Source organism: Mesoplodon bidens (genome assembly GCF_964165515.1).
Source record: "Mesoplodon bidens genome assembly, chromosome: 7".
NCBI classification, from domain to species: domain Eukaryota; kingdom Metazoa; phylum Chordata; class Mammalia; order Artiodactyla; family Ziphiidae; genus Mesoplodon; species Mesoplodon bidens.
The window spans coordinates 84,479,190-84,500,982 of NC_138164.1; the positions used below are offsets into that span (position 1 = coordinate 84,479,190).

At 34.8% G+C, this 21,793-nt stretch overlaps 1 protein-coding gene across 1 annotated transcript in view; it reads left to right on the forward strand.

Annotated features, from left to right (window-relative positions):
- Positions 1–2,503: 2,503 nt before the first annotated feature.
- ANO3 (anoctamin 3) overlaps positions 2,504–21,793 on the forward strand; it is a gene marked incomplete at both ends in the record, with an annotated part of 391,580 nt that continues 372,290 nt past the window's right edge. Inside the window, 1 exon segment of the mRNA XM_081240506.1 lies at positions 2,504–2,657. Coding sequence (XP_081096632.1) covers positions 2,504–2,657 — 154 coding nt within the window.

Sequence of the window (21,793 nt, forward strand, 5' to 3'; positions counted from 1 at the left end):
AAAAGGGGTCAAAAAGTACAAATTTGCAGTTATAAAATAAATGTCATAGGGATATAATGTGCAACACAGTGACCATAGTTAACAATACTGTATTGTATATTAAAAAGTTGCTGAGATAGTAGATCTTAAAAGTTCTAATCACAAGAAAAAAAATTGTAACTAGGGTGACGATGTTAACTAGATTCATTGTGGTGGTCATTTTGCTATATTTCCAAATATTGATTCATTTTACCTTAATATTGTATGTCATACTTCAATTAAAAATGAGGGCAGAGATATCAGATAAGAGATGAAAGCAGTAGTCCAAGTAAAAGGTAATATGTTTCTAAATGAAAGGGATGGCAGTAGGAGACTGAGTTTACAGACTCACTGCTGTATTAAATAAAAGAAGCATCCTTCACAATACAGTTCTGTTACAGTGAGTCGGAGGTATTACTTCATGTTAACTAGAGAGATATTTTTGTAATTAAAAAAAGTTAAGATTTGTAACTAAAATTTTTATAGTGTCTAAATGAAGGCAATAGTATAAAACAACTATGTGCAACAGATGACAATTCTAAATTAATTCCTAGATTTTTTTAAGAGCCAATCTATATGTTTAAAAGGTAGGTAATGTGTAGAAGGCTTAAAGCCAAGAGCTAAGAGGAATCAAGTCACATTTTTAGAGCATAAGATGAGACATTAATCGTCTGTGAGGGTAAAGAAAGCAGAAAGATTTAGAAACTCATACTCTAGACATAACAGTATATTCAAGAAATGCAGGTGCATGCGAAGGCTTGAGAAACATAATTTGTATCTCCCTTGACTTTGATGAGTTCTCTAAATCTTTATGCAATGTATGCCATGCCATGTTGCATTCTGTTAAGTTATGGAACCTAGCTATGACTCTAAATCTCACCTTTTAACTCTCACATGTCACTTTTTGTCCAGAATCCTTTTTATATTAATGGATTTGCAAACCTATTATATATATTTTTTACTTTCTCAAAAAGTGCTGAACATAGGAAGTAAAATTGCCATTCCTCATGTGTAGCACATCTATTGCCATACCTAATACCATGGTCATAATTAAAATCTCTACTCAATCACACCTCTCTTCCCCACTGAGACCATACCCAGCCCACATCCTTTCCAGTGAGCCTGCCTTGACAAATTTTTGTATCTAAGTTAATACCTAATACAGGGTCAATAAATACTCACTTGAATGAAGAAATAAACGGTTAAATAGTAGTCCATTGTGTATACAACACATTGCCTTTATCCATTCATCCATCAATGGACACTTATGTAGCTTTCATGTCTTGTCTATTGTGAAAAATGCTGCAATGAACATGGAGGTGCAGATATCTCTTCAAGATAGTGATTTCATTTCATTTGGATATACATCCAGAGGTGGAATTACTGAATCATATGGTAGTTCTATTTTTTTAAATCTTTTGAGGAACCTCCATAGTGTTTCCCATAGTGGCTTTACTAATTCACATTCTCCCAACAGTGCACTAATTTACATTCCCCCAACAGTGCACAGTGTTCCTTTTTTCCCATATCCTTGTCAGCATGTGTTATTTCTTGTTTATTTGTTTTGTTTTGTTTTTTTGGTAATAGCCATTCTAATGAGTGTGAAGTGATATCTCATTGTGCTTTTTATTTGCATTTCCCTGATGATTAGTGATGTTGAGCACTTTTTCATGTATTTGTTGGCCAAGACATACAGGTTGTTTGCCCATTCTTTAATTGGATTCTTTTGCTGTTAAGTTGTGTGAATTCTTTGTACATTTTGGATATTAAACACTTTCAGTTACATGGTTTACAAATATTTTCTCCCATTCCATAGGTTGCCTTTTCATTTTGTTGATTGTTTCTTTTGTTGTGCAGAGCCTTTTAGTTTAACTCATCTTTTACTCTCCACAATCACAGGCATATTTCAGTAAGCATCAGGACTACAGTCTCACAATCCTGACCCAGGAAATATAATTTAGAATTAACTTCCTTCCAAATTAAGACATTCCTCTGATGAGCTGCCCAGTGGAATAAAGTTACATTCTCTGACAGTGCTTAGCCCCACCCAGCTGATCTTTTGTACAGAGATATGTGAATGAGACCTTCTAATACCAAGTTACTAAAAGCATCTCTCTGCTGCCTTGGCTATGTCTTCACTTAGCTCATTTTACTTTCTATTGCAGCCTCTCTGAGATGGGTTGAGCGCTGCTATCATTTAAAGGCAGCAAGATATCTTCAAGAAAAACAACTGTAAAATCCATCCATCCTATTGACGTCAATTGCTTAGGAAAGGAGTGAATACAGAAAACTTCTTAGAGAGTCAGCTCTGCATGTTTTATCTCTTTTAGATTTCCAAGTGAAAATAATTATTGGAGAGCCTGGGGTTGTTACTGATTATAAAACAGTGATTTTCCCCCTCCTATGATTTTTAAAACTTCAGTAGTTTGAACTATTTGAATCAAAGTTTAAACTTTGATTTAGATAGCTCTTTAAGAATTTTGCAATGTCAGCTGTGAAGTTTGAACTGGATTATCTTTCTCCTGAATGCTTCAGACATGAGCATGCTTCCAGCCCAGATTTTACTTTAACCTGCTTGACTGAACTTTCTGGTGATTCTAGTCAATTGGAACTTCAGCACTCGAATTCTGTCCCTGTTGGTAAGCTAAACTTTAGATTGATATTTTTGAGTATCTTAACTTACATCTGTACTTTTTAAATGTCAGATGTATAAAAAATAAATCTTGATGTCATTTACTTTGCAGTGGTATAGCTGATGCCAATTTGTTTCTTGAGTTATTTTTTCCTGAACTATATAAATAAATTTTTATAAAAAAGAACAGAGGGTTTGCCAATAGAATAAAGTGTCAGAAAACAAATTCAGTGAACTAAAAAAAAAAAATGTTAATAATGAAGTAGATTTTGTTTGTCTGAACACTCAAGCCTATCAAGGCTTAGTTTTATTTGGGATGACTGATGAAATCAGGGATTTTATCCATAAACTGCAAAAAAAAAAAAAAAAGGTCTGCCATCTTTCGTTCCTTTCTTTTATTTCTGTTTCCTTTTATATAATTACATAAAGGATAATATATGTTTTACTTTCTCATTAAGAACAAGATAATATTTCTTTTGGTTATGTTATTTTATAACTTGGACTCTGTGTTAGCTGACAGTGTTGATAGAATTCAAGGCGAAGAATTGCTTTTTTGATACCTTTGGGTTTTACTTATTCAGAATCTCAGTTTTCCTACTTGCTCTGTAATTTTGAGGAAATAATGCTATACACTAGCAGTTTGCATTCATCAAACATTTCTGAGGGTTTGGTTTTTAATGAGATGTCAATAGTAAATTGTGCTTTGTAGAAAAATTTTGTATAATAAATAAATAATACTTAAATGTTATTCTAAAGGAAATTTCCATTATGATTTAGATGATCATCTTTACTCATAAAAAAGGCAGTGTAATGTGAATGTAAAAGTTAAGCAAAACCTTCATAGCTTTTGATGTTACTGGACATTAATCTTTGTCCAATGAAAAATATTTGTAGAAATAATAAATTCCATTTGGCAACCAGAGGATTATTCCAAGAGAATCTGGCACATTTATTTATTTTGAGGTGTTTAAAAAGAATTTTTGTGTGACTCCCAACCAATCACTGATTTTTTTTGTTCATAGATTCTTTTGTCTTGTATGACTTGTTTTACAGTATAGGCAGTTCTACAATCAGGAGATATAACAATCTTTTGTAAATTTTCTTTCAACTGTAAGAAAAGAGATTTCCATGCTATTGGGTTTTTTTTCTTAAATTGACAGTCTTCCTGGGTATTGAACCTACAATTTCATAAAGTGAAAAAGTCAGTTCTTTACAAATAAACATAGGAAACTTGGACAGGAAGATAAAATTTATAAAGTATTTGCCAGTTCAGTCATGTTCTTTGCAACATAGTTTATCTTCTAGTCATCTCTGTCACAGCACATCTATTCCAATAGATTGAATTGCTGTCTTTATGTAGTTGACCTGCACATCTATAGCTTAGGTATAAACCCAGAGCCTGGAAGACACTTCTTCACCGATATCCTGGCAGTGCCTCAAATTCAACACAACTAAGCAAAACTTCCTAAAAAGACCTCCTCCTTCTTACATCCTTTTTTCTCTCAATAACCCCTTAGCATATATTGCAGTATAAAGTTTGTGTTTATTTGTATGCATATTAGTTTAATATTTGTCTTCTCCGCCTCTTTGACCAGCACTGTAGCCCCAGTACTCAATAGGGTGCCTGGCAATAAAAGGTTATTTTTGCCTTGACTCCCTGACTGCCTGCCTAAGGGACTGAAAGATTGGCCCTCTTCATTCCTGCTAGTACGTGCACCTGTGTGGACTTCTAACTGATCTCACCTCCAGGTTCTCCATAACAAGCCTCTTGCCCATTGACAGCCACATAGTCCTTTGTAAGTACAAGTCTGACCTATTTCCACTTTTGTTTACAATTTCTATAATTCTCTGTGACCTAGATTATAAACCTGGTGCTCTAGGATCTAAATCTGTTTTCTTCCAAAACTTTTCCAGCCTCATATAACCTACATGTATCCTAAAAGAATGGATTACACTTTCAATCAGTGTGCATATTATTATTTCAAAATAATTTCCAATATTTCTTTCTCCCTGCCTCTATTAAGATCTCACTGAGATAAAATACTGTTTTATTCCCAAATACCTATGGTTAACTCTCTGTATAAAGGAGTTTTTCCTGTTGCTAAACTTCTACAAAATGTTTGTTCTATGTATTAAATGCTCACATTCTAATTTTTTTTGTAAATACATATGTTCATGGCTCCTCTCCTGTTAAATTATATTTCTTAAGGGTAATTGCCATTTCACAATTGTTTGTGTCTGTGCATGATACACATGCAATAAATATGATTCCGTGAATTACCAATTAGTACAGTATAGTTTATCTTTTAATGAATTTTCTGTCAGAGGTAGTATTTACTTAAATCAAATTATACATGTATTTTAACAGCCAAAATATTATGTGGAAATTATTACACAATTAGTTACCTGATGATAACAGGTACCTGGAATTTGTTTTTCATTTGAAACTTTTATGGAGCATTGAGCGTTCTAGAATCTGTTTTGTATGCTAGATCTTTTTGCCCTATTTCTAATAGAATCAAGTTGTATCCTTTCATTCAAAATATATTAATTGAATATTCATGATTTAGAGTTAGTGCTTGGGTGTCTATATGAAAATGAAAATAAGCTGATAGTAGAAGTAAGGAAAGAGCTGTGTCCTTTTAATCTCAGTGGTGTGGCAGTATGTTTTTAACATTCATACGCACATACTCCTAGCATGGGAAAATAAAGTATAAGAGATGAATGTTAGTCCATAGAAAGTTGAACAGGTCTGTCTAAAAAGAAATATGTTCCATTGTCAGCAAAAGTGGTATTTACACCTTTCACTTATTTAATACCTTGACAATAACTCATACCTACAGAATTTCAATAGTTCTCACAAGACATCTATGAGGTAGATTTCATTAATCTTAAACTCTATTCCCTAGAAGAAAAATTCAAATTTCGGAGAAGTAATTTAACTGGACCAAAGTTACATACATATAGTGAGAGAGAATGTGTGTGTGTGTGAGTGCCTGTGTGTGAGTGTGTGTGTGAGTACATGTGTGAGTGCATGTGTGTGAGAGTGTGTGTGTGTTGGGGAGGTAGCACAGACAGAGGGAAGCTGAAGAGCTCTTAATCTGTTTTCTGTCTGTAAGTTTAGTGTTCTTTCTTCCTCCTTAACACAACTTGGAAATTAAGTTTAAAAAAGTCACGTGGGAGAAAAATGCTTTGTTGTGTTCCAGAAATTGATTTAATCAGTAATCAGTAATGAGGATATAAATTTCCTGTCCGGACTCTGGAATGTGTTTTAAATGACTTGTAAGCCTGTGAGCATTTCATCATCATGGCCACCATGGTCATCATCCCCTTTGTGGTATTAATGACAAGCACATATATATAATTTCCTGTGTATTAGGCAGTGCTCTAATTGTTTTATATCTATAATGTTTATATTTATGTATAAACATATGTTTATATCTGACATACTTTGGTAAATATATACACACACATATTTACATATTTAATTTCTCACTTTCAGCCCTATGGAGAGTTAGGTAACATTATTATTTCCATGTCACTCTACTAGCCAATCAACAAATATTTCCTTGACCTTAAGAAATCTGTAGTGGAGCAATGGATCATTCCCTGCTGTGAGATCAGTGGTACACATTTGACACATGGGCCATCATGAACAATAAGAAACTAATTATGTGTACATAAATACAAACAGTGGTTACCACTGACTCATAGATATTTATAAAGTCTACACATCTTTAATTTTCTGTGACAATCTGTTATGCATCTATAGTTCATAAAACTTATTTAAACCTAATTATGTCGTTGATTTTCATGACTTTTTGTTGACTGGCTCTACTTGAAGTCTAGAGGCCTGCAATTTAGGAAGCAGATCATTTGTTCATGTTATAGTTACTATAATAGAGCAGAAAGAAGACATGACTATTCCTGACTGAAGCAAACCTGAATGCAGTTTAAAAAGATTTCTTCTCCCCTTGTCTAGTGTCTGCTTCTATGGATGTCTAATTCTCAATTAGACTGACTTACTGCTCTGTCTTTACATCTCTTTTTTTCTGTATCCTTGATGCTTCTGATGCCTGTTTTTTGTTTGTTTGTTTTTGCCAGCTCCTCGGGGTCTCCTGCCTATTTCTATTTCTCATGAATTGTTTTTCTAGTTCCAAATTAACCTATTGCCACATGATGCAGATGTGACATTCCTTTAGAATTTAAGTACCTCAATACAATTAGATAATAAACTCTTTACATAAATCTTACATTATTAAAAAAAAAAGTTGTTTCAGTTATCCCAATTATATGAAAAAAAGCCAGGACCAGTAAACATCCAATTGGAACAATGGGCTGCATACTGAAACAGTATAGATATAATTCACATAAGTACTGATATAAATACTTCACAGTGGTGGTAAGTATACAGTGCTAATTCCGAAGAATTCAAGACCATTTGGTCCTTCATCTGTTATTGCTTCCAAAACAGGTATGTCCCACTGGTAGTCATATAACTTCCAGTGTGATAAAGTAACATTTCAATCAATGTGATCCATAATTCACTTAGCCAATAGCATAATCTTTAAAAAATTTTTTCAGTGGTTGAAAAGCTTTTGGCCATAATAGATAGTATAACATTTTTCTAGGGTTTCAGACAATACAGTCTATCATATGCAAGAATGTATGTGATTAAGTTTCTTAATTTCATTTAATCTAGACTTGCACGTTTATTAGACCTTAGAATGCTTTTACATAGAACATTTCCTAACATCCTGCAAGGTTTGCTTTGGAGATTTAGTGTTAAAGAATAAATTATATAACTAATGAAGTAATGGGAGAACTCTAATAAAAAATCAGGATAGGGTCCCACTCAGTCACCAACAAATTATGTCACCTTAGGCAAGGTTTTAACATCTCTCCTGGATGATTTTCCTAATCTACACAATGTCTAGAATAGATTAGTTGACCTTGAAGGCCACTGACAATTATAAAAATCTTAATGAAAACAATTAGAATTAGAACATTTCCAAAGGGCATCATTAAGCTTGGTAAAGCCAATAATATAAAGATGGGCAAAGACAAAATATCTGTTTACATGTAAGTTATAACAATAATAATGAGTGTCAACATATGCAAAGAACTTCATAATTTACAGAGCTCTTTTACATTTGATGTTTCGACCACTATGTATATCAAATCATTTTATTACTTCCAGTTTTACAAATAAAGAAACTGCATATCTAACAGTGATATTTTACAGTGAAATTTTAGTAAGTGGCAAACCAAGAACTTAGATCCAGACTTTCTCCAATTCCAAATGTTATTGCCACTATACTACTACAAGTATGAGTACCACTATTGCTGCTATGATTATAATGAAAAATAACAAAAACAACAATATTTACTATGTTAATTGCATACCAAGCACTTCTAATCTCATTTTACTCTCCCAATACTGTTGTGAAGCATGGAGAAATTAAATAGTATTATAATCACTCATCATATTTCAAATATAGATTTATAGATCACTAACTTACAGACTAATTTGCTATTTTCAATTCAGAATGGTTGAGCTGATATCTTTGTAAGGAAAAAAAAACAATTACAAGTAACGATAAGCTAGGAAAGACTACTTGGCCTATTGAAAAGTAACTGTTAACATGCTGATTTTAAATAATGACTATATTCATTTCAAGTGGGTTCTATATATTTGGTGAGGCACTTGCAGAATCTTTTAATCATTTCTTTTTCTGTTTAAGTTAGGAAGCTTATTCAATTCAAATGATTTCTAGTAAAGTAATTCTAACTTTTGACCAGCTATCATTAAATACTAGAAGTTGACATGATTGCTATATTTTTAAAAATTGCCTTTGAGTTATTTCCATAAGAGACTTGCTTCCTTCTCTAAATTCTTATTTTTAAGAGATCCAAACATCTTAGCAAGGTGCTGGTGTACTATGGATTTACAATAACATTTTGAGGCAAATAAGCATCCTCTATGTCTTCTTTTGTTTATAACTGAAAATTAACTTGAAATGATTTATTCAGAGTCATACAGCTACTTATTACCAAAAATGAAGATGAGAAGCTGGGTCTCATGGTTCCTTGTCTATTGCATTTCACACTATTAAAGTAAATATCTTCCCTCAAAGGTTTCTTAGTATCATGTCTCCCTGATACCAGATGAAAATAAATCTACTCCACTGAAGTATAACTGAGTCATAAGACAATAAACTATTGTACTTTCCTTAGAATAACAGATTTTTAAGGTCTCATATGATCCCAAACAAATGCTATATTTTCCAAAAAGTGTTGCAACATTCAGTAGTAGTCACAGGAGTAAACATAAACCTATTATAAATATTACATAATATCCCCATCAAACTACATGATCACACACACACAAACACACACACATGCACACACACACACACTCAGTCACTGCACTTTTTAGAGAATTTGACTATTGTTATCTTTCCGGATATGTTCTAGAACCCAGAAATGACTGACGACTCTGCTGAAATTCTAGTTGTGCTAAGGTCAGCATAAAAACAAGCTTTTCATCATCATGGGTGGTTTGGGGTTTTATGAGCTGGGCTTTGCTATGATTATTTCTTTGTCTCAAAAAATGAAGAGCATGACTACTAAGGATATGCAAGGAAATCCAAAGAATAGTCTCTGTGTTCCCTGACCTTGGGGTAGAGGATGAACATCCAACTAATTGCAGCCCAGAAGACTATCTCTGATCAAAAATTAGAAGACAGGCTACTATGTAAAAAGATTTTTGTTCAGTTAGAAGTATATAATTAGAGATCCTAATTTCTTGAGATGCTTAGAACTATGACCAGTTGCCACATGACTAGTTATAGTTATGTTGTTACCATCATCAACTGTTCATGTTTATTAGATGTCTACTCTGTGCCCAACTCTCTGCCAGTCTCTGTGAGAAATGTAAAGTATTTGGAAGGTCCAGTGCCTGCTCTAAATTGTACTCTCTAAATCTAGTTATGAAAAAACTCCATATGTGTGATTGAAATAGGTGACTGTCTCATCCTGCCAGTGTCATTCAGGGCAGAAACGTATCAACTGGGAGAATAGTGCTTTTAGATAGGTAGTTCTTAAAGCCAGAGTGTAGCCCACAGAGCACTTGAATTAGAATCACCAGAATACTTGGAATACATGAAGATTCTAGGATCCCATCCCAGACACTTTACATGTAAACTCTGGATATAATCCAGAAATCTAGATTTTAGAAATTTCTCACATTATGACCGTATACACCAAAGGTTGAGAACTGATGTTTTTGTCAGTGGTCACGATAGGTTCACTGGCAAGAGCTCCTTACAGTGATCACTATGTTATGGCATTTTTTTCCCGATTATTTCTGATCATAGCAATTTGCAATCAACTATAACTCTTTTGTCAACAACTTATTTAATGGCTGTTGATCCATTTATATACTTGCCAGAGTGTCTTCCTATTTTTCTTACATCTACATATCACCCTCAGATAAATTCAGATTCAGTCCCTTCTAAAAAGCCCTTCTTCTCATCCCTTATATAAAACATTTCGTTTTCTCTGTATTGGATGCCCATAATACGTATTTATGTGGCACTGATATCAGTGTAAAATGTTTATTTTTTTGCATTTAATCTTGCATTTAAATGTTTTAGCTGTTAGATATTGGGTGTAGTTTTCAATGTAATTTTATCAAATAGAGAATAAACTCCCACAAGATAAGAGATATGTTGTACTTCTTTTCCCTCAAGAGGGACCAACAGAGAGCTCTATGAACAGAAGGAGCTGCATTACTTGTTCCTAACATGACTTTACAAAGATGGACCAGTTGATAGAAATCTTCGTTTCCTTTGTGGAATTTTTTTTTTTTTTTTTTGCGGTATGCAGGCCTCTCACTATTGTGGCCTCTCCCGTTGCGGAGCACAGCCTCCGGACGCGCAGGCTCAGCGGCCATGGCTCACCGGTCCAGCTGCTCCGTGGCATGTGGGATCTTCCTGGACCAGGGCACGAACCCTTGTCCCCTGCATCGGCAGGCGGACTCTCAAACAATGCGCCACCAGAGAAGCCCCCTTTGTGGATTTTTTAATATAACTCTGATCTCTTAATGGCTCTGCCAAGGGGCCTTCAACTCATTCTGTCCCAAGAAGAGCAATCTAGGTTCATATAATATGCATACTTTGGCTGCTCTGGTAAAAGGGAAAGTTAATGCTAATGCGATGTTGTAAAATGAAATAACCCCAATAACCATCATTTCACTAAATGCCTGCTGAAAATATTCTACTAAGAGTTGAGTACATCTATTATAATTCAAAATAATGAATTAAAAAGTGGTCTTTCTGATAACATACAAGGCTTATGTGGCCATTGCATTACTGCATAATAATTGGTGGAATTCCTAAAATATATAGAGATAAAATAGATGCAGATATATAGATACCTCTCCTCAAATGTTTTCTGGCGTCATGTCTTCCTGATATCAGATGAAAAAAAATTACTTTCTTTTTTTTTGGAATAAATCTCAGTACCTTGGCTTACCCAACATTTTATTTAAAAGAAAATTTAAGGCTTGTGGTGAAATGTTTATGATAATATTCTCAGGCTGACATGATGATATATAGCCATAATCTTTATTCATAAAGCTCTTTCTGGGAAACAATTGACAGAAACCTCTCTCTAAAGTAATGGTTGTGTTCTCGTCTGAAGTATGGATTCAAACATGCTACCAATAATTTATGACCAATTACAGAAAAGGTACTTCACTGAAGCTTGCAAGTATTATCTCTTTACAATAGATTCAAGAATCTCTTGTAGTTAATCAACCTCACTTTAATTCCAATTTTTTTTTAAGTGGGAGATAAAGTAGTGGGGTACAGGTATACACTGTGAATTAATCAAATCCTGTGTATATGAGTGCATTTCCATGTGTAAGGTAGAAACAAAATTGAAAATCACTATCTTTAGTGATATAATCAGGAGGATAGAGGTCAATGAGTAAACTATTCTGGAAAGAAATTTGACATTATTTTTCAAATGGATTTCAAATCATGTATAGCTTTGATTCAGAAATTCAACTTCTAGGGATTTGTTTCAAACAAAATCAGGGATATACAGAATAATGGAACAAAAATGCTCAATGCAGTGTTGCTTTTAATAGAGATAATAAGAAATAAGAGTCCAACAGTGTAGAATTCATTAAGTAATTAAACTATAACATATCTCCCAAGAAGGAATGTTTTAGAGACTTGTAACATGGGTAGTAAAGAAAATGCTATTGGCAATGGAAAATAAGGTATAACACTAAATAAGGTGATAAAATTATATGTAGATATTTTATACAACTTTTGTGTAGATGTTTATAATTATATGAGATCTGTGCAAAAAGAAAAACATATACCAAAATAGTAAAATCTGTTAGTCCTGAGGTATAGGATCCCAGTAAAATTTACCTTTTGTTTTTTGCTACATTTTCCAAATTTCCTTGATTAACCATGTATTACTTTTAATCATGTAATATACATATATTAAGGGAGTTTTACCTTTTTTATAACTTAAGAAAAATTAGAAGCAACTTACATGAAAATAGACATAGAAGAAGGTAAATTGTGCCAGAGTCCTTGACAAAATATAGGTTTCTTGACATTTGAGAATTTTCAGGTCTCCACTTGACTCTCACAGCATTTCCACGACCCTCTTTACTGCAGTCTCATCTTCAGACTGGGGCCATAGCATAGAAGCCCACATGAAAGTATTAGATACTCAGAAAACAATTGTTCAGGATGGTGAGAATAGTAATCTTTAGCACTATTTTTGCAGCCATTGTTCTCCTCAGCCCTGAAAACCCCTAACCCTATTTCCAACAAAACTCTTCCATATATAGAAATAGCTAGTACACACACATAAATGGTCATTTATTATATCCAAGTAAAATTACAACTGTCACTTTTATGAGCTTCATTATGTTTAATTTCTCAGAAGAAGAAATCATTTTACAATCATTCAAGAAATAAGATAATGCAGGGAAGACAAAGGCACCCAACAAATAGGTGCTCCATCTATTTTTTAAAGGCTGGAGTTAGCAGAAAGGAAAGAAAAGATACATAATGATAACTATAAGCATCAAAAAGTCAGAGGGCATCAAAAAGCTAACTATAGGAGAGAAGAGAAAAGGACATGTATTAAAAACTATAACAACAGCAAAAGTATGGAAAGCAAGAGGAAGATAATTGTATAATGGAGAAAGAATTTTTTATGAATCAAGGTCTGTCTGTTTAAACACAAAGAGATTTGTTAGGAAGATATATTATAGATCATAGAATCATTGCATCAGTTTTATAAATAGTCCCTAAGCTAAGTTTTCAGAAAAAAATTATAGAACATGCTGATGTCCATGCATGAAAAGAGAGACATAGCTGCTGCCAACTCCAAAGGCATGCTACTTTTGCTGAGGTGACAAACTTTCACCTCTGCTCCAACCCCAGAACTACACAGGAAATCACTGAGTAAACAGGAAAAGGAAACAGTGCTATCCCTCCAACCCAACCCTATGCCCTGATTGGTTTCTGATTAAATCACTGCTGAACCCCTAGCACTAGGGTGGGATGAACCTCACAAAGGACCCATTGCCTGAGAGTAGTCAGCATGCATATTCATCAAGAGAAGGCCACTCTGGACTTGTTTCCTCATTTGAAAAACAAGGGACTTGAACCTCTTTCAAAGATTCTTTGATTTTTTTCATAGGCATTTGATCAAAAAATAATAAGGATCTTTGTTGGGAGGGTCTACAAAGTCCTGCAAGTCACCGTAAATTCAGAATGCTTATTGCTTAATATAAATTTGCACACTGGAGAAACCCCACATTGGCTTCTGATCTCCCAGCTTCCATGGCTATGTTCTCACCCATTGTTCTGCCTTTTCAAAACTCCTTGTGCCGCGTGACTCGGGGGTGCTTTTCATCTATATCAAGAGCATTGGAGAAACTATTGCTTATCCCTTGAGTCAGCTGCGGTGGATCCTGTTACTAATAGTGGCATTCTGCATATTTTTAGATGACCAATGAACTACCCCCATGTTTCCCATGTTTGTATCTTACACATTCTCACATTTCAGTTTTTGTTTTGCTTGTCCTTTGCTTTTTCTTGGTCTATAATTTGAGTTCTCAAAAACTAAATATACTTGTTTATGGTCTCTGAAAATTCTATGCAGAAGGTTCTTGCTCCAGTTTATGAGTAGAAACTATAAACTACAGTGATAATCTTAGATTTAATATTCTCATTTTCTACTTCTCGTAAGTAAATCCAAAAGTTGATGGCATTTATTTTTGTAATTTTCTGAGCTATACATTTAAACTGAATGGTGACTGGTTGGTATAGAAGTAGGAGCTCTCTACCTAGAAATTGAACTTATCAGATAATCCCGTACCCTATGTAAATTTGAATTCTGATTCTTCATATAAAGCAATAGAGAGGTAGTTGCTTAGACCCTAGAATCAAGCTAAAGTTTAGAGGTTGCTCTGATACTTCTTAGTTATGTGACTTCAGAAAATTCAGTGAATCTCTATGTGTTTCTATTCCCTCATATGTAATAAATGTGTAACCTCACAGAGTAGTTAAGAATATTAAGTGAAATAATACCAATAAAAGCATTTAGCACAATGCCTATAACTAGTAAGTATCCAGAATATGATGACTGGCCATGTTCTGGGGATTATAATCCACATGAGACAAATTGCAGAATCTGTGTAGTGAAAACTGAGCTTCTCAATTCAGGTACAGTTGTCCACAGGGATGTATGAATGTGCAGAGACTTAACATCACAAATTTCAGGAGCATTTATTTTACTTGATGAGTAATCTTATTGAATTTTAATATTTAAAAAGGAGCATTTATTAGGAAGTGAATAAATACCTAGATTCATTTTTATAATAAAATGTTAGATTTCAAAGAAAATTTCTATTAGCCTAAAGATGTTTGTGGGGATTCACTTTTCTCTAACAAGAGAAATATTTCTAGAGGAAAGTTTGTGAGGCACTGGAAAGACAACAAACCAAAACAAAAAGGTATTGGCTGCATTAGAACCCTGGTTTCTGCTGGTTACTTGGGTGTTGATGCCCCATGATGACAGTAGATGCTCAGTGCTTTTGATGGGGTTGTAATATTTCTTGGGTTCAGTGAGGCCATGTAAGTTTTAGCATTGACATTATTGCATTGACATGAAACAGTGTTCTCCTCTCAGAATATCATGGGCTTTCAGAAGCAGTTGGGAATTTTTTTTTTTACTTTAAAAATAATTTTATTGGAGCATAGTTGATTTACAACGTTGTGTTAGTTTCAGGTGTACAACAAAGTGAATCAGTTATACATATACATATATCCACTCTTTTTTTTAACATCTTTATTGGAGTATAATTGCTTTACAATGGTGTGTTAGTTTCTGCTTTATGACAAAGTGAGTCAGTTACACATACACATATGTTCCCATACCTCCTCCCTCTCGCATCTCCCTCCCTCCCACCCTCCCTATCCCACCCCTCTAGGTGGTCACAAAGCACCGAGCCGATCTCCCTGTGGGAATTTTACTTTATTTAAAATGAGAGTGGGAAAGGAAAACTTGAACTTTTTTTCTATGCTAGATATTAAACTTGTCTATTTTGTTCCCAATCTAGATAAAAGTAGCCAAAAGAAAGTCTTCCCTGTGTTCATCTTTAAGAGGTAATCTAGCCTTTGCAACAACATGGATGGACCTGAAGAGTATTATGCTTAGTGAAATAAGTCATACAGAGAAAGACAAATACTGTATGTCATCATCACTTATGGTGGAATCTAAAACATTAAACAAATTAGTGAATATAACAAAAAAGGAACAGACTCACAGATACAAAGAACAAACTGGTGTTTACCAGTGCGGAGAGGGGAGGGAGAGGAACAAGATAGGGGTAGGGGATTAAGAGGTACAAACTACTGTGTGTAAAATAAATAAGCTATAAGCATATTTGTACAGCACAGCGAATATTAGCCAGTGTTTTATAATAACTATAAATGGAGTATAATCTTTATAAATCATGAATCACTATGTTGTACACCTGAAACATATTACATTGTTCATCAACTATACTGCAACAAATTAAAAAATCTAGCTAGGTGATCTAACTTTTAGAAATGAGATGTCTTCTCTCAACATTGAATAATGCACTAAACAAAGAGACAGAGATATTAGTGACATTTATGTGTTATCTGGATTAACTTGACTAAATTGTACTTGTAGTTGGGAAGAGCTAGATTTATAAGCTTCTCTTATGTGAGAATATGCGTGTGGAGCCAAGAAAGCACGTGTAGATTGTCTAAGATCACACAAACAGTTAGATACAGAGGCCAGCCTATAATTTTCCATATCCTACATTGTCAGCCCTTCAAGTGTCTTCTAACTCCCAGGGGTCATAATGAGTAAGAGACAGGACATGGGCTTTGTCATAGGAATCTCTGCCTGTGACTCAGACACATAGTATCGATAGATTCCAGAACTTGTGCAAGTTACTTAACAATTTTCTTCCTGTTCTCAGTGGGACACCCACTTTGGAGAGTTGCCTATGGGATTGAGAAAATGTGTGAAAAAATACCTTGTGCAGGGAAGGGACTTACAATATATGTTTAATAGATACGAGATGTCTCCCCATTTCCTATTTCTAGTGTTTTGCCTACTTATTTACTCCCCGTGGCTTCTCAAACGAAAAATGGCTGGGCCATTCATGAGTTGCTATGATAACCAGGGACAATGAATCTGAAAACCAAAAAGAGTTCTACAAATACATATATCGCTGTGAGTTTCCTAATTAATTCTTGCAACTACATGCCTTTTAAACCAAACTCCCTTGAGAGTGATTAATGACTAATTCCAAACAGACAAAGATCTGGGAGTACTGGTCTAAACATCTTTGGTAATATAAGAATCTTGATCTCATCATTGTTGGTTTATTTTCCATTAACATTGAAGAAATTATCTTTCCCCTGTATCTATCCTGCAGGTGTTTTCTTTAGAATTCTTATCGGCTTCCTCGGTAGATAAGCACAATTCAGTGTTTTATTTTTCTTCCTTTCCACTGAATATTTGGCTCCAGCCAGTCAAATTTCAGAATGCAGGCTCCATTTCCAAGGCCACAGTGGAGACAAGTCTCAAAGCAAAAGTATGTAAAGAAGTGGTCAATTCTGTAGCAGAGCCCAGAGTGTGGATTTTGGAAGTTGCCTAACTTCTACATCCAAAATGCTACTACATATTTCATAATTTCAGATGAAATACCATAGAATAATCACAGAGAGCTTGGTCATTTTTTCTCTGGTTTTGTCTTGGAAGCCAAATGAAACTATTCTCAACAATTTACCTCATGTCCTTATTATAAGGATTCTTTAAAAATAAGTTTTTAGAAAGTAGCATTCTATTAGCTCTATAAAATACATATGCAAACACTTTTAAATTTTAGTTGAAAGTGACCACTTATTTCACCACAGAGAAATGATGAGGAGAATAGGTGGAACTAGTGGAAGTTCCAGTGTATTAATTGTTTATTTATGAGTCAACAATATAATGTGTGACCTACTAAAATATGACATTGTATAATACAAGGATAGGGATTAATTAAAAGGAGATTAAAATATGGTGTCTTCTTTTAGTTGACTATTAGAGAAGACATTCATTACATTAATACTTGCTGAGTAGCCATATATACAATGTACCATATATACATATATACAGTATACAATGTACTGTGTATACAATGTACTTTGATACACATGCATTAATTGTGTGTGTGTGTGTGTGTGTGTGTGTGTACTCCCTGGGCTCGTATCAACCCTATTCTTCTTGACAGTCCAGACATCACTGACATCCCTTGCTTCATTCTTATCCATGAGTGTCTAGAATTAGTTAGAGCCACCCTTTCAGTCTTAGGATCTTGTTTTTTTCTCACCCTGAACATGCTCAGTATTAGGATCTTGATAGATGGTTATAAAGAAGGAGAAGGCAACCAAGAACAAAAAGAGAGCCTGCACGGGAGTTTTGCAGTATAGTCACTGTGTGGATGTGTCCATGTCAGTTTAATTTTAGTCTTTAGTTTCCTGAAAGTTAAGCTAGAGCAGAGTCTCTTCCAGGGCTTACAGTCTATGCTTTTATGTCATAATATCTCTTTATTTGTGTTAGTCTTCCCCTAGTGTTTCTTTCTAATATATACCCTCTTAGCTCTGGACTTGACCACTGTTTTAGTCCTCATCCACACTAGATACTCATCCTCCACAAACATCATGTTCTGTTCTGTATTCTCTACCCCCTTCCCATGCCACTCACTCAGTCACACCTGTTGGAACATCTTTGCCTTGTGCATGACTCCAGTCTCCATATTGTTGAAGACCTTTGCAGAATATGGGGGCATCAAAATGATTGGGAATGGGCACCCTCTTTCACCTCCCAGGTCCAGTGAGGAAAGAGGTGGGAGCAGTGTCCTTCCCTCTCCCAATATAAGTGGTCAGGTGTTAGAGAGCAGGAAGGGATTTAGGATTGTTTTGGAAAGCCAAATTAGAACTTTAATATTGTACCTCAGTCACATGATGAATTAATTAAATTTTGCTAAGCTATCCTGGAAAACTAACACAGTGTATTATACCATTTTTCTAGGGGGAGAGTTTTCTGTCTTCTATGCAGTGTACCTTAGGATTTAACTCTCACCAGCATACACAGGTGCTTGTACGTTGGGATTGATCACTCTGGGGAAAAATGAGATAACTGTTGATTATAGTGTATGCCAAAGGAAAAATCAATGATCAAGAATATGTGTTCTGGACTTTCAGAAGAATATATCAATGTGACCCAAAGAGAGTAGAAAAGGAAAGACATTTTAAAGTAGGACAGACTTTTAAAAAGAAAGTAGGAGGGTATTCCTGGGGGATGGAATGACGCAGACTGACCATAGAACGTGGTGTCATAAAGCATTCATTTGTGTGTCTGTGTTTGCTAGTTTATATTTTGCCATCCCTGCGTACATACCTCTTTCTTGCAGTATGAATGCTCTGAAAATTTCTCTTGGGGAATTAATCCCTTTTCTACTCTTTGGTGGTATGGTTTATGCCCCTAATTTAAGCTATGCCTGAAGTCAGCCCTTCTTCCAAGTATTTCAGTTATTGGGCCAATGAATTCCTTATTGGTTATCACTCATTTGATTTGACTCTTCTATCACTTGCAACAGGAAGAGTTCTCAAAGGTAGATATGGTGATAAATTTCCAGTTTTGGGTAGGATAATGACAAGAAACGACCTGTTTAGCTAGAGTAGAAGATCCCTGTTGTAGGGTAGTGGAAGATAAATTAAGTACGGATAGAAAGTCAGCCTCAAAAGCTAAAATAATAGTATTAGCCAGTACAGATGATAGACACCTTGCTATTTATGGGCGACCCAATTTAGCTTTCCTCTTTTTTTTCTAGTCAAGACCTCGTAACATTAGACTGGGCCCGTAGCCAAACGTCCATTCTTAACTCATGGAAGTCTAACAAACTCTGGCCTTAACCTCTGCTCTCTAGGTTCCTGACTGTATATCCTTTTGCAGCTAAAACAGATGAAAACTGAGCCTCATATAGAAGCTTAATATGTCCCCGAGGCAACATTGAAATTTTCTCTTCCTCCCACTAAAGGGAAAATTTAATTTGTACGAGGAGGAGGAAGTGGCTAATCTTAGGCTGTTTACAGAAACTCCTCCAGGGGTCTCAGACTCGCCTGGCCTGATTCAGTTCTATTTCAAGGTGGAATACGTGTGGGTACTTCATGTTCCTGTTTTTTGTTTCATTCAGGCATGGGACCTAGGCATAAATTTATACTTGCATAACCAACGAGAGACGTCATATTTAACCATCTGGTTAGGAACTGGGACAAAGATTCTTTTACACTCTGAGAAGCTGTGGCTATAGAAGTTGTTGATATTAACTACTTCCTATGTTTCTGTATTTTCGGGGTGCCTTGGGGACAAATGTTAATGGATTTTATCTTCCTTATATGAGGAAACTGATTTTTTCTCCAGTGGATGGTTTTAGGACTAAAAACATAAGGCCTGTCTTGGTGGTTGTGTATAACAACTGCAACAGTGCACACTTTCCTCTCTTAATGGAAACTCTTAGCCACATTTCTTCTAAGAAACCTTCCTTGCCACATTCTAATCATGATGTTCATAGATAAAAATCATGTTCTCTGGGAGTGTGTCTGCCTGACTCACGACCATAGAGTACCTTATTGATTTAGAAGGGAGACTATGCTTGTTCAAGTAGAGTGGACTTTAGACTTTAGTTAGGAATTCTGGGCTTACTTTTTGGGTTTGGGGAAAGATATGAGGCTAGAACTGAGACCTGAAACAATCATGAGGTGAGAGCCTGGAGTTGTCAGAGACTATCTGTGGAGCAAACTGAGAGAAAGCAGAGCCAAGAGGTGGATATTACTGTAATCTTTGAGTATTAATCAGGCTCTAATTGAAGCTGGTCTGAATCCAGAGTTCAGTTAAATTAAGTCTTTTATTTCTTAAAACTAGCTTATATCAGAATTTATGTAGCTATTTATAGTTTGGTACTAAGGAAATATTTTCCCTATTTTGCCTTTTTGCTCAGAAAACCCTTTCCTTTTCTTCAAAATTTCTCTCAAGTATCTCTTTCTTTGTGAAGCTTTTTTTTGACACAACTTGATCATTGGTTAATCTATCATAAACTTTATCATGTAACAATGATATGTTTACTTATCTGTCTCTTTCATTTTGCAAATTATTATAATTAATTTTATAATATCTATTTAGCATCTATTCTGTGCCATATTGTGTTCAATTTGGGAGACTGATCAAGACAAACAGGGCTTGTGCTCTGAGTGAACTATTGAGCTGACAGGTTATTGACTATTAAAGATATGATGTGTTTCATTTTTTTTTTTTTTTTGGTCACACCATACAGCATGTGGGACCTTAGTTCCCCAATCAGGGATTGAACCCGTGCCCCCTGCAGTGGAAGCTCAAAGTCTTAACCACTGGACCGCCAGGGAAGTCCCAGTATGATGTGTTTTAGCCAAGGGACAAACTAGGGAAGCAATGGAAGATGGCTAATAAACAAGTTATTACATATGTGATATATTTTGGGAGTCATAAAAAGGGGGAATTGCACAGTGCTAAGTAAGTTTGATGATTCCTAGAGGGCAGGATTGGCCTCTTGATCATGGTGTTTTGTTTTAAATTCGTGGGAGCTATTTCAATTCTTGTACACAACAGAAACAAAAAAATTGGTGAATTAGTGCAAGATTCAAAATATGCTCATCTCTGAATCGTTCTTGACTAACACCACTCCACAAAGATCTTAAATCTTCATTGAATATATATCTTTGCATTAATTTGTTTCTTAACTTTTTGGGAATTGAGGCTTAACATTCATAAGCCATATATCTCAGATCTTTAAAGATTTCCCAAATCAAAACTGCAGAAATATTTACCAAATCAGGTAAAATTCTCCCTGAATCACAGTATCACCAAAAACCACATATAAACACCATGTGCCCGCAGCCTATGCTTGCCATCTTTTCAGTTTTCACATTTTTTCATCTATGTTGTAAAAATGTTACATTGACTAGAGAATTCATTAGAACAGTTAAAAAATACTTTTCTTATTTTTATACACACCATATTGTAGATTTTGTTCAAGTGATAGATCAACACTGAATTTGACAATTTATTCTTGGGAGTAACTAAAACTATTGTGCCCAGGCTAAGAACCAAGGGTTTATTATATCTATTGGCTTTATTTTTTCTTCTATTCCAGTGTCTTCAGTCAGACTTTCATTCTGCCTTGTGCCGGGGCCAACTTTTCATAATAAATGTTTGCATATATGACTTTCAAGAGTTATTATTTACTTAATGAATGGAGAAAAGATGAGAAAAGAAAAGTAACATTATGAGCTGATGCTTGGCTTTGATCATAAGCTATGTGAATCATATACTATTCAATTTTGTTAAGTCAATAAATCACAAGTGAATCATATTGTGGATTTTCAGTGTGGTCAAAGTATAGAGAAACCATGAATATCAAGTTCATGAATGTTATGTTTGTGGAGTAGTAACATGTTTAATTCAATGGGACTGTAAGTT